The 14,793-nt window shown below is 48.1% G+C and overlaps 1 protein-coding gene across 1 annotated transcript in view; it reads left to right on the top strand.

The window, feature by feature from the left end:
* The first annotated feature begins 1,139 nt into the window (after positions 1-1,139).
* Positions 1,140-14,793, top strand: part of Ftz-f1 (ftz transcription factor 1) — a 30,523-nt gene continuing 16,869 nt past the window's right edge. Inside the window, 2 exon segments of the mRNA XM_076792969.1 lie at positions 1,140-3,397; positions 3,476-3,764. Coding sequence (XP_076649084.1) covers positions 2,501-3,397; positions 3,476-3,764 — 1,186 coding nt within the window. The 5' untranslated portion in view covers positions 1,140-2,500.

The raw sequence follows: 14,793 nt of genomic DNA, 5'->3' as shown, positions 1-14,793 counted from the left end.
CACGATCAATTGGTAAATACGTCGCGTCGCGTTACACCGGGCGCGTCCACGAATGGGGAAAAAATAATAATTCGTCTCGATCCCCCCTTGTCCCTTGGTTATCAAGGCTCGGCTTCATCGAACGAACGCAGTCGGCCGCCGGTAGTCTCGAACTGTTTGAAACGCGTGTTCGGTGAGAAAATCGGTCGTCGGGATCGACCGGGGTTCGTATCGATTCGGATCGGATCCCGTGCGAGCTCTCGTGTGCACACGTGCGTCGGGGTATTCGCCGGCAGCACCGACGACAAATACGGTCGACAAAACGGCGGCGGTAACGGCGGCAGACCGGCGCGGCGCGGCGCGGGAGCGTACGGGGACAATACTTCTTCGGCCGACATAGACCTGGTTCCGTAAGTAGGTCATCCCCTCCATCCGGCGTGCAACCTCCTTCTCCCCTCCTCCCTGAATCCCTTCGACCGCGGCAATACCTCCCGACCTCCCCCGCCCTCCTCCTCGCCCTGGTCTCCCTCTCCTCCCGAACCGCGTGTCGCCCCCCCACCAGACGGGGCCCTCCGAGGCACCTCCACTACTCCGTCGGGCACCTGGCCGCGCGCGGTGGCATGCGCTGCTGAATCACTTTCACTTATGCCGTGCGCTGTGTTGGTTATACCCGCCGTGGTTCTCTCTCTCGCTCCCGCGGTCTCGCACTCGACCCGTGCCCGTCGGTAAAGGGACACACGCGCGCGCTCGTTCTCTCCTCTCCTCTATACCCACCGAAACGCGAAGGGAGCCGAACACGGTGCGCGCCTCTCGCCGTTCTCCCGGTTCTGCCAATTTTATTTTACTCCCGACGGTGTCACGGTTGAAGCGCGTATCCGTCTCTACTTGTGCCGGCCCGAAACCGAGCGTGTTTCGTATAGGATCGCGAGCGCGGAGCACCAGTGTGTCTTTCGTGAACGCGCGTGGTGTTTGTTAATCTCTCTCTCTCTCTCTCACTCTCACTCTCTCTCTCTCCCTCTCTTCCTCTTTCTCTCTGTCTCCCGGCAGTGACGCGTGTTTTTCTGTCGCCCGTGAATCGACGCAACAATAACGACAACCCAGCCACAGGACCCCGTGTGGATCGTCGTCTCTTCGTTGTTGTACGTTCTTCGTCATCGTGCTCGTCGACGTTGCTGCTGGCTAGCTGGCTGTGATATACGTGACGTGTGTCTCACGAGACGGTTCTCCCGACTCTACCTACCTCCATGTGTCGACGGTAGGGCGGCTGCGGGGAGGGGGCGGGCCCTTCGGGAAAGCAACGAGGCGAGAAGACAACTAGTCGTACGCAGATAGCCGAGCTGTCAAGTCGTGCGTCCGGGGAACTGGAGGATTCTCTTTTCCTCGCTCTCCCTCTATCTCTCTCTGTCTCTCTCTCTCTCTCGTTCACTCTCTCCTTCTGCATCGGTCTATCGGTTCGTTCGTGTTACTCGGTTACACCAGCCGGACATTTGGTTACGCACCCTCTTTCTCAACGGAGAATTACTTTTGGATTATTGCAGTGTGTGTGCGCGCTACCACGACTCGCCGTCCTATTTACCTCGCGGGTCTGCGGTGTTACTAGTTCTGTGACAACGCCGTGGATTAAACTTTGTTTTTGCGTGCGCGCATGCGCGATCGCCCCGTAAACCGAGCACCGGTTCGCGTGTTCGAGGAAACGACCGGGCCGATTGTTTTTTCTGCACGGTGAACCACTCGAGGCGGTCCCCGGTTGCGTGGACAGCCGGTTTCGGTCTCGTGTTGTGCCGATCGTTGGTTCCGTGTCACGATCTAACGCTGGATTATCAGTGTCTTCGCGGCGAGATAGGAACGAGGGACGACGACGTGGTGGTTTGTTGTTCCGCGAGCATACGGAGACGCGTCCACGGGGCATGCGACAGTGACAGCCATCTTTCCGTTTTTGATATATTTATGGGAACACGACGATCACGTTCTACGATGATTCGGACGTAGTCGCACGGGTACGGATGAAGCGAGAGTGGTGCGCGATGGGTTCGTTCTTTGACGTGTGCCACGGAAAAGCGTGACTGGTGATCGATATTATACGTGCCAAGGGAGGACCAAAGTGTGTTTATGCGCTCGCCTTCGTGTATGTTGTCAACGTCGTCGTCGTCGTTGTCGTCGTCATTATATTGTCATAAGTTACCGGTGGTACTCTAGCATCGGGAGTACTACAACCTTGCACGCAGTTCGTGCGCACCGTTTACGCTTGAAAGTTAAAGTGAATCTATAACCATCGCTGCTATTGCACACACGCTCACACGCCGATAACACACAGGCACACACATACACACACCCATACACGCGATACGACATTTGCAAAGACGAACAAACCAAACAAAACAAGAAAAGAAAAGGAAAAGAAAAAAGTAACACCGTTCCCGTCTGTGGCCGAGTCAACTGTACCGCGAAGTATCCACAGCCACATATATGAACCGATACGCCACGAGCACGTTCCTCCGTGCAGTGCTTGCGCAAGGGTGATATGTTATTGGAGATGGAGCAGCATTCGGGCCTGATATCCCTGAATATGTCGCCGTTCCATCTAAGCCCGCAGGGTAGTCCCCAAGGTGCGGCCGGTGCCGGTCAACAACAGTCCCAGCAACAGCAACAGCAACAACAACAGTCGCATTACGGTTCCTCGCCATATGGCAATTGCGCTCAGAGCCCGCCCGCCACCATGTGTCACCAATCGCAGTCCCAACAACAACAGCAACAACAACAGCAACAGCTGTCGGTGCACAATCAGGCCCACTCGCAGACCGGTATCTCGAGCTTCGACGCGGCGTTCTTCGACTCGACCGCTCTGGAGGAACGGTGCCCCATGTGCGGCGACAAAATGTCTGGCTATCAGTACGGTCTGCTCACGTGCGAGTCTTGCAAGGGTTTCTTCAAACGCAACAGCTCGCCGTGCAGCAGCAAGAAAGTATACACGTGTTTGTTTTCGCCGACCGGTGGCGGGGGAGGTGGCGGAGGAGGAGGAGGAGGAGGAGGAGGCGGCGGTGGTGGTGGCGGAGGAGGTGGCGGAGGCGGTGGAAACGGTAACAACGGCGGGACCGGTGGCTGCGCCGCATCTTCGGCACTCGAGATCGGATCTTGCGGCAACAAGAAGGTGTACACGTGTCTATTCTCGCCTACAGGGGCCGGAAGCGGGGCCGGAGGTAATGGCGGCAACAACGGCGCGGCTAACGGCGCAGGGGGCGGCTGCGGAACGTCGACTGCCCTCGAGAATGCCGGAAGCGGTTATAACGGAGGACCCGCCAGCGGCGGAGCGGGTAGCGGTGGTGCGGGTGCCGCTGGCGGCAGTGGGCCCACCGCTGGAAACCCCGCTGCTGGCGGCGGTGGTACCGGCGGCGGCACAGGCGGCGGAGGATCCGCTACGGTAAGCGGCAATGTCGCCATTCCAACTACCACCTACTCTTTACCAACTGGTACCCTCTGTCATCCTGGATTGGGCCAGGTCGGGGTTGGCGTCGTGACCGGCTCGATACCGTGTCCGTCCGACTTCCCCGACACCAAGGACATCGTGATCGAGGAGCTGTGTCCTGTTTGCGGCGACAAGGTCTCCGGCTATCATTACGGGCTACTCACCTGCGAATCCTGCAAGGGTTTCTTCAAACGCACCGTCCAGAACAAGAAGGTCTACACGTGCGTCGCCGAGAGGTCCTGCCACATCGACAAGACGCAACGGAAACGGTGTCCCTTCTGCCGTTTTCAGAAGTGCCTCGAAGTCGGCATGAAGCTTGAGGGTGAGTTTTCATCTTTCTTACCTAACGCCTAGGCTGCTACGCCGTTCCCGTGGCAGATCATTCTGCGCCTGCAAAAATTAGAAGAAAGTCCATACCGTTTTGTTTTCAAACTGTCAACGATTAACCCTCGAAAGGGTAATTCACTTTCCATTTCTTACCTAACGTAGAATATTAATTTTGTAATGCTCCGTGAATGTAGCGTTGAAGAGGCTTGTGACAGCTGTACGTTTCTGTGTCTCGCACCACAGTCTTCATCAAAGGCTGTTCGAACGCAAACATGATCGCAGAAACTATTAATCGTTAACAGTTTGAAAACCAAGCTACTACAGCGGTCTCGTCGTTCGTGATTTTCATCTTAGTTCTAGATATATTACGGAATTACCACGAGTATTCTATTATACGTAGTAGATCATTCTAGAGAGGTTATGTCGTACCACGCGTTACCGGTACACGCTTCGCTGCAATCGCGCAAGCGCGCGCGTTTATTCCGAAAGCATCCGCGAGATTCCGAGACAGAGACGGTCCGGAACGATTACGAATGGTAAATAGCGACGGGACGAATTTCGTGAGATTTCGCAAGCAGATTTTATTCGGTCGACGATATGGGCGCGTATTCGTTTTTTCTTTTTTGGGATGTGAAAGCGATGCATGCGGGTGTCGTTCGTCGTGACTTTTTATGCAGAAGGTGAAAGATCGAAAGCGCACGCGTGTGCGCTCGCGTAGACTTCGATATCGAATTATGCAACATAATCGTGTGTCGCGGGTTTCTCTGCGCGCGTGCGCATTCAACGTTCTGTCGGAAGCGTCCCGTTGAACCGGGAGCGTGAAAAATTTTGGCGTAGCACGGTGCACGCTTTTGCTACTTTATCACCGGCAACAGGTTCATAATGGGTACACGCTGACGAAATATCGCCGGTATGTAAATGGCCTCCACTGTGACCATAGATTATACGGGGTAACAAATTTGAACTTTTTTACGGGTTTCAACATTCAGTGGGCGATAAAACCGTTTTCCTCTGTTGCATTCGATATTTAAACATTTCGCTGTGAATGGTATTCAAACGTTGAGCCTACAAAAGTATTCGAAAAATTGGAGCACCGTTGAAACGCGATAAGAAATTATCTCGAATAAGTAAATCCATGAAAATCATCTATTTGTTTGCGGGAGCATCGAAAAGTGTCGGTCTCGAATTCTATTGTGCGACAGGATTATTATTTACTTTCACCGCGTGTTAACGAGCGACCGGAATAGCTCTCACGATATCGGGCCGTGCGTTTAATGTTACCACATTATTATCAACCTTTTCGTTATCTCTTATTCAATATCTTTACGCGTACACGTACCCGGCCGATACGTCAAAAGTCGTTTACGCGCGAGAACGCGTGCATGTCGGTTCGGCAGGATTCGGCGAACCTCGGCCAGTCCCGTCCGCGCGGGTTCGGCCCCCCTCGGCGAACCTCGGCCAATCCCGTCCGCGCTCGACCGTTCTCGCATCACGCTCCTACGAACTTAACCTTATTACACGCCGCAAAGCGATCAACCGATACTGTCTTCCTTCGCGAATTCTTTCGACGTTCTAACGCTTTTTGACGCGATCCAACGAGCATGCCCTCCTCTCTCTGTTCCGCAACGTCGATCGAACACACGGCCGCACGCGTTCCATTGTCAATTTTAATATCGTTACACGGCCGCGCCGCGGCATGGTTCGCGGACACATTCGAACACGAAACCGATTAAGCAAACCGTTCTTATACATACGCAATAAAGGAATTCGCGATACGCGGCGCGCTGAACGAAAGTATTGGCACATCGAGATTACCATCGTAAATATATTAATAAGGAGAAAACGCGCCGCGACGGCAACTTTGTTCCTTAATGAAGTACTAACAAGGGAGCACGCGCCGAAGTAGCCATTTTCGTGCAACATCGGTAGAAAGTAGTTCATCTACGGTCTTGCGTTAACATATTTCAGGAAAAATCATCTCTTTTCGCAACGCTCGAACCAGTTTGCACACATTTTCCTTCGGATTCTATAAATTATTTATTCCTTCTCTTTTTTTTTGTTTTGTGAGGTTGGCTAAACTGTCCGTTTCGATCCAGAACGTTGAGCAACGTTCTATGTTGAAAGCATGAAAGCAGCAAGTTGGGGGCGGGATTGGTTGTTGAATATTTTGGAAACCGCTAGAGATAGAAGGTTTGTTGCGAACGACAAAGTTGTGTACTTTTCAATGAAGATTGCAGCTGTGTCCTCGAAACATTACATTTGTTCAAATAAAGAGGGCGTAGAATTTCTCCGACATAATCGGAGCCGAAGAGAAATGAAAATATTCGATGCAAGAAATATGTAAAAATATTTTCGTGGGAGCTGTACTTTTTTAGCGGAGAATTAATTCGCTCGTGATTAACGGTACCTCGGAGCGTTGTTAACATTGCAGATTTTGCCACGACGCTTTGGCTGGTTTCACTCCGGGGAACCGAGTTGTTTTTGCACGGATTCTTATTCGATTCGAGACGGTTCGATTTTACGGGAAAGTCGCCGGGCAACAGATTAACCCTTTGCACTCGAGTGGTGACTCTGAAGCACCACTAGAAATTGTTGTGGCATTATTTCAAAGAAATTACAAAAAATATTACAAAATATTTGTTACATTACAAAATTTGTATTTAATAGATTACTAAACATTTAAATGTAGAAATCGGATCGGTTTCGTATGAATAAAATGAAAAGATTGTAAGACGGAAGAAAAATTTAGTTTTATATTGAAAATAGCGCCGAGTGCAAAGGGTTAATGAAATCCGAGCGTCGAGCGCGTCCGCCGAAAAATTTGTGTCGTTAGGGGGGAGGGGAGGGGTGGGAGGGCCTCATTGCTAGGTGGACGACGAGAAGCGTCTAATGCAATTCGAGTAACTGGGTCTAGGCCCTCAAGGCCCGGCGATTAAGCGAATCTCGAAACAGGCTCTGTCGCAATTGCCGCCTTTGCACGCCGTTTTCCACGGCGTTCCTACACCGGCGCAGAGGATTGCTTAACGCGGAAAGTTTCCAGAGTGCTTGCGAGTGTTTACGAAAGGAAACAGTTTCTTACTTGCACGCTATTCAGAAATGTAAAAACACTCGTCACCGTAGAAAAGTTCGACCGTTCAAGCGGAACGGGTCTTTCAAAGGGCCTCGTCGCTTGTTAACCAAAATTCATCATTTTTTTTTACTCTGAACCCCTCTGACTCATCCACGTCCACTAAAAATTCAGAAATCCGAGGCTCTTGGTAAATCAATTTGATACTTTCTTTTTCTCCGTTAGGTAAGAGTTACCTAATTTTAATTGAATTGAACAACTTACCGGGTTTTAGAATATCTTTCAGCTGGGTAAAAATCGAGTCACCTACATCTGAAAGAAAGACCGCTCGATTAGCTCCTTTCCGTTGAACGAAGTTCCCGACGCGCTGGAGCTGTTCAAACACTTTTTCTGCTGCTAAGGCATCATTCCAGCGATGCACATTTTTTTTTAGAAATACCGGGATCCGTCGTATCCATTACCTACAACAAACTTCGTTCGAGTTTTGTCGTGGAGCGGTTCTCGCGCAGAATCGGCCCGGTCTTAAAATTCGAGATTACGCAAATTGAAGCTGATGGTCGCACATCGCACACCTTTGTGTGTTTCTCGAAACGTGCCGGCAGTACGCCGCTGCGGTTTACGGCTTTGCGAACGGTGTTTAAAGACGAGTAGAAATCGAAGTTGAAACAACAGTTAAATACACTCGTAATCGTGCGACGACACCTGTCACGGTTCTGCAACAGACCTGGCTGCTTGCACTGGCCCATGAATACGGGAGCAAGGCTCATTCAGCATAATGAACGTTACCTCGGATCTGCTTTCGAGTCGATTGAAAACCTGGAAACTGCGAGCACTGTGCGTATCGACACTTACACGAGATTCTAGAAACTAGTTTTCACGGTACTCTGATACAATTCGCATTATACTTTTGCGCTACTCGGATCAGCTGATTGATCAACTGAATTAATCGTCACGGTTCTGTCTTTGCGAATTTAAATATAACATGTGTTTGATCGATCAAGAAAGAAATAAGTAGAAAAAAGAACACATAATTGAGCGATCAGAGAGGGTATCGGTGATTAGCCAAGAGCTTCTCGTAATCTGAAAATTAGCCAAGTCGGTTAATAGAAACCAGACGTCGTCGTCGCTTCGATCGAATTTTCAATTCCATTTTCGAGCGCGTGCCATATGCCCGTGCGGTCGCGATCAAATATTGACGCTTCGGTTTCGCAGCTGCGAATAATTTGCCGGTCGGTCCACACGTTTTTATCTATTTCTCGCCTGGCCGGCGAGCCATCGCGGTTTTGTCGTTCGGAATCGATGAACAAATTTCGTCCCAGTTCGACGCGAAAAATCGGTACGGCGCTCGAGTTCCGTTTCCGATTTGTTCGTAAAATCGCAACGTCTCGCAGCCGGGAAAAAAATCTGTTCTCCGCGCATTAGGCGAGGAACGGTCGCGGCCGGCGACGTGTACGCGAAGGCAAACACGAAGATCAAACATTCGCGAGGGATCGACGATTCCGCAATGTTTGCGTCGTGTAATGGTCGAAACCGCGAAAACGTGTCGTGCAACAACAGCAATCGGGGTGAAGGGGGGGGGGGGCATACGACACGGTGAGCCACGGTGTTTGTGTTTTGCAGTTTTAACATAACAGGCTTGCCCAGCGTTACTTCCCGAAATACGCTCGTAAAATTATGTAACGAGATAATTGGCCGGAGCGACCGATACCGTCCGAGGCACGATTATCGCGCGAAAAAGCTTGGGATATCTAATGCAACGATAATGGCACCGGGCCTTAATTTTTTAACGAACCGCCTTCTTGTTGTTGCGTTCTTTAAAACGGACAACGACGTTCTTTCACTCATTCATGCTCGCGCGAATCGTTTCACGCGAAAAATATTTTTTTCGTTGCTTTCGGAAACACAAAAGACGTCTTTGTAGCCATCATTATTTTTGTCGCAACTTCTGAAGAATTGGTCTTGCGAACGCGATCGTTGAAACGACCTCACCGAGGCGTGTTCCGAGCTATTTCCTCCGACACAATGCTCCAATAAACTATTGAATTAATGTATCTAAATAACTAGCATCGTTAACACTTTATTTGTACTAAATATAACCCAATTATCTCTGATCCGAGGAGATTAAAGGCGCCGGGAGGTTTAACTGCAGCTTTTATCCATTCACGGGAGTGTACAGATGCGTAAAGCGTAATGAAACCGGAGCATTATCATTTCACTTCGACTTTATATGTATACTTTAATGATACGAACATGTGAAAGTCATACCACCAGGGATACAGCCTTACGAAAATCAGATACAAGTTTCATCAGGATAATTATGTGTAATTAAAGTATCCAGTGTTTAATTACTCGAACAACTACCGCGTACATTTAACACATTTCTATATTAATATATTTATTCCCTTCGTTAATAATTAATAACGCCAAGTAAATTACGGTAAAATCCCTCCCCGGTTGGATCGCGGATTTTATGGCAAACGTAAAACACCATACTGCGATTCGTAGCATTATAAACCTATTAAATTGTTAAGTGAAGCTATAACATTCTACTTAATTCACATTTCCGGCAATTGGTGCGAGAAATATTTATTTTACGATGGATCACGCCCGAAGACAGGTTCCTTACGGTCAGATTGCGGATTTGGTGGCAAACGTAAAGCAACATACTAAACTTACTAAATTATTCAGAAAACAACACTCTATTAAACCACTAATTGGAATACTGGGGTCTCTCGTGACCCCGACAAAATTTTTCTGTACACTCACTTTTTGTTTCACGTGTTGCCCGATAATTGCAAACACAATTTTGTCTCGAGAAACGGCAAATGGCTCTGGAATCAGTGTCGCCAGATGAGGGGAGGGCGCACGAATCGAGGGGAAGAAGTTACCCCCTCTCCGCCAGTACCGGATAGAGACGAAACGCGTCACGTGACCGGACCGTGGTGGAAGCGTGGGGGAATAGCGCGGTGGAAGGGGAAATTAGAGTGGGGGAACAAGTCTTGATCTGGCGAATCGGCCACTGCCGTTTTTCGGATTAGAGTGCCTATTAGACTTGCCTTTGTTCTCGAGTGGCCGTAGAGTTTATGGGTCCTATAAAGTTGAGAAGCAACTTCAAAGTTGCTAACACTAATTATGTAGTGTTTCCCGTAATTGATGCGTGAAATATTGATGGTACGTTTAAATACGCAGCCTATCTCTGACGTCCAGGTGTCCATGGAAGAGAGGGATAGCAAGGATTAAAAAATCCTTTTTTAGCCGATCCTTTCAGCGGATTTTCCGTGTGGGCAACGGCAGATTGGCCACGAGTGTTCGTCTCCGGGCACGGCAAACCGGTAGAAATTGCGTAAGCGGAATCTAGAAATTTGAGGTAGGACGTTGCCGGGCTCGTTCGCATATAACACACACCGTCCGGTGAAAGCCTTTCGGCTCGGCAATTTCTATTAGACCGCCGAAATATATTTTCACCCGGCGACACCGGTCACGGTGAAATTATACCCGAAACACTCACCGGCCACTTTCGACGCCGAAAGTCTCGGCTCGTTATGACACGGCGAGAAAAGATTCGCCGGGAGCGCGCGTGCGTGCGCGCGCGCTACTTAAGTATTACTTAACGGTGTTACTTAACGAAACCGCTGATTCGGCATTTCTCCTGGTAATCGGAATACATCTGTTCGAATTTCCCGCCCGGTCGTCCACGTAAGGAATTTTAAATATTTAATTTCTCATCTATAGAACGGTGGTTGGGTTTCGTTACACATAACCGTTGCGCAAGTTGCCCCCGAAAATGGTAGTCTGTTCGCGTTGCCATTTTCTCTGACGCAGGGATGCTCGGTTTTGCAGATGTAGCTAATGCAGAAACTCGCATTATAAATACGGATAACTGTGTCCCGAAGGAGAGAGACATTTTCTTTCACCTAAGATTTACTATTGCAATTGCTTATGCCGATTTCGAAAGGACATGTGTTCGAACGGTTGAGTTTATGATAATGGCACCTAATGTGGCCCATGTACAATGGTTTGGTGGAAGGGGCGGCGGTGAAATTTTTCAAGCGTCGAGCGGTTATGGTACTTCGTGAGGCCCTAAGTCCAGAGCGTAATTGGTGGATGTAAAGGAGGACCGGGTCAGGGCCCGACGGTGTTTTCCCGTCGAAGAGGAAAAATGTTGACAGCCGAGGGGCCTGTGTAACGGCGGCAAAGACGGGCCATTAAAAGTAATAACGAGAGTACGTCGTTTACGACTGCGAAAAACACCGGGACACATCTTCAGCATCTGCCGGCCACATGGATATTCGTGCACGTTGTCGACGAACGGTCCCTCTGGCCGGGGAATATTGAACGTTCGATTAGCCCCATCGATTCTCGGGCACGCGGTTCCTGTCGTAAAAGTGAGAGCGGTCAATGGGTCTGCGGGCCACTCGAAATCGGTCAGGTCCCCTCGGCCGGTTTCTACAGAGTGTTCCCCGAGCAGAGAGACACGGATTATTCTCTGCGCGAAACAGTGCGCAAGAGACACGCTTTCGTAATCGCTTTTACAAATAATTATTCAAATATCGCTTCGCTTCCGGTTAGACCCCGCGGCACGCCAAACGAATTCGCGATTGAACGGAGAGCTTAATAAGATAGTTCCAGCGATTGAGATTTTTGAGAATTTGCATCTGTTTTTTCGCACAGTGTCTAATTTACGGTCACTGGTAAATCAGGTTCATCAGGCTCCTCGGGAAGCTTAACCCCTTAACTTGTACGCTCGAGTTAATTCGAGCGCGCTAAACAGGCCCAACTGTGCACACTCGAGATAATTCGAGCGGCGTTGTATTTTATGCTGCTATAATTTTTCACACTCGAATATAATCGAGCATTGAAAATAACAATGTGAAAGCAAAGAAAAAAAAATCGTTTTATTGACATTTATCATTTACATGGGATTGTAAGCTATAACACTTATTTATTCAAGAATAAAATATAGCCTTTTTCCATGGAACAAAAACACAGTATATCAAACATCGATTTTTTTGGCCGGTTTTTAAAAAAAAACTGTGCGTTAAGGGGTTAAACGTTTTTGTTTCCGCATGTAACGATTGTTAAACCTTCGTATTGTACCGACTCCATAATTTTTCGATTTATCTCGCGAGATCTATTAGGTTCGACACACTTTTATCTATCGCTGTTCACTTTCTAGAAGGCTCAGCAATCGTTATTTGCATAACAAGTTTATTCTTCTGTTACACAGTTTTTTTTTTAAGCGTACACTGTTCTGGTAGGCATGTACGAAAAATTACTGGAGAAATATATTATGAGAACGATGAAAAATAGACGATGAAAAATAGACCAGCATTTTTTTATTTTTATTCACAATTCGCTAAGCGATATTCCATCGTGCCAACGCGTGAAGATGTCACATTCGTGTTTCTGGCATCACTAAAGGACACTGAAACGCGTACTCGTAAATCATGGTTAGGATCCAATCGTCCGCATAAATACCCTTTGGGCATACAATTGGGAACAAGAACGCCACCGAGCGCCCCTAACGACGAGTAAGAAGAAGATTAACGCAACTCGCGAATACCAAAATACCTCCGACCCATTCGAATAATTGAAGAGAGAACGGTACGCGGCTAATTTCTCGCAAGTGACGCGGATAATTTTTATTCCGAAGATCCGCGATCGTTGCGCAAGATTCCCCTGCACAGAAGCGTCTAATTCGAAGCAACTATAACGTTAGCCAAATTTCGAACACCGCGAGTGTCCCGAACGGTGCCGAGTCTCCAATTTCAGTTCCTCTGTCAACCGCAGAACTTAGTGGCTTTTAGCTAGAAGATCGGGGCCAAATCCATCGTCTGCCAAACTGTTTTCTAGATCATTCCGTTCCATATGCTTGGCGGGACATTGTCACCAAAAACAGGATTCGGAAATCATTGTCCCCGATATTCGCAGTGGAGTGGGGGGGTGTGGCTACTGGGATCAGAAAGAGTGTACAAAAATGGCGGGAAAACGGAAATCGTAGCGCTCGGGGGCCGCCTCTGTTTAGAAACTTACGAATTTCATAATTATTATATTATGTTGCAAGAAGCTGGTATACCTGGCCGGCTGCCTGCTTGTCTGTCTGCCCGTTTGCTTACCTGCCTTACCTCTGCCTTGCCTGCCTTGCCTGGTTGCTCGACTCCTACCTGCGTTGTTCGCGCGCGACCGACGATGGTGGGGACGAAAGGTTAGGTTGAGGCGGGGATTGTGTAATCCCTCGCTGAGTGGAACCTCACCGTCTTCTTTTCGCCGAAGCTTTGATTTCTTTCCCGGCCTCGATCTCTCTGGGTCTCCATCTTTATCGCGCCCGAATTCGCACGACCGCCTCCTCGACGCTGAAAATTCAATGGAAACTTTGACCCTTCGCGACACGACTCTTGCCGTTTAGGTTACAGATAGGCCACATTCTGTCCACCATTTTTTCCGGATATATGGGGGCCCCGAGTTATCCCCACCAATCGATGGGAGTGCTCGAGGCTCCGTTTTGATACGAGCCGAAATTCCTGGGAATTCATCTCCTCGGATACGTGGCCAGCGCAGGTCCCGATCGGTGGCCACTTATCCGAACACAGCTGTACTCCGCACGGTTTGACTGTGTTGAATAATCCGGGGCCTGGGTAACATCTGTATACTGTAAAGCCCCATATAACGCAATCAAAAGATTGTTTGCGCTTGAAGACTGAAGTTGCATGCCGATTGGACGCGAACTTTTTACTGTTTCGAAAACGTGTAGAAGGTAGTATGATAATTGTAACAACGCTTGAGAGATAGCTGCTGGCCATAAATGGCTGACTATTGGAACAATTACTGTAGGTATCTTCTGGGACAGTAAACGCACGAACAATTGTTTTACTGACAAACAGGTTTTTACCAGTAGGTTTACGGAGCTGTAAAGGTGATTATTTTACTGTATAAGAATGACGAGAATCTGTCGAAAACTGTGCCCAAGGAAATTTGTAGAATTCCTAATGAATGCATCTTTACAATGCCAATAATAGCAGATTGGATATATTAGGACCTGTCATTGTTACGGGTCCCGTAAATCTAGTGATTATCGCGGTTAATGAGTTTATGGTATGCAGCTTTCCCCGCAGCTATAATCAGGTTTATATTGTTCGACTTCCACGGCGGTCATACCTGACTTTTTAGGAACTATTAGAATCTGCATTGTAGTCTTCGAAGAATATATTATTATTGGAATTACTATACTATGTTACGAAAAACGCTTTCTTTTACGCGTTTCCGGATGAGGGTCAACGGTTTCATTACAGGCGACCTAATTAGCGAAGGTTTTAACTTTCCTACTAGTGCGAGTGTATTCGGGTCGATGAGATTATTTAATTAATAGGAGTAAAAACGCAATGTGCGCGTATCCCCGTCGTTCGGTTATCATGCATTGTCAAGCTTCGGGTAAATTGGCGGGTATTGATGTAGCTTTCGCCACGCAGAAATGCTTTTGAACTTCAATTCCGATGCGAGCGGGATTGCGGTTCTGTGGAACTGGCCACCCACGCTTGTTCGACTGGAAGTCCTTATTAACTAGCATCCAGACCGTAGAATATTAAACATTCTGATCCACTGCGTTGTAATCGGATTTGAGTAACCTTCCGTTCGATATCGACCATTTTTAAACACCAATATCAAAATGCCAGTTTCACATAACGCGATTCCGTTTCAGCCACTATCGTTACAATTAGACAGAATGCAAGGAAGAGATTATTTAACACTTCGAACGCCAACCTAGAAACCCGAAAAATTCCATAAAATCAAAGTAAGTTATTTAACGAAATAAAAATTGCAAAAAATTAAATGTATGATACTGAGTAATCCTCCAACTTTCTTGCATGTTACAGATCCCAATTAAGTTTAGTACAATGAATATATCAACGTAAAAATTCATTTTAAAACCTGCACAAATAATTCCGTCAGCCGCATATGG

The sequence above is a fragment of the Halictus rubicundus genome, chromosome 9, assembly GCF_050948215.1.
Source record: "Halictus rubicundus isolate RS-2024b chromosome 9, iyHalRubi1_principal, whole genome shotgun sequence".
Classification (NCBI taxonomy): Eukaryota; Metazoa; Arthropoda; class Insecta; order Hymenoptera; family Halictidae; genus Halictus; species Halictus rubicundus.
Note: the sequence above shows the minus strand (reverse complement) of the source record. Positions and strands in the feature narration are given on the sequence as shown.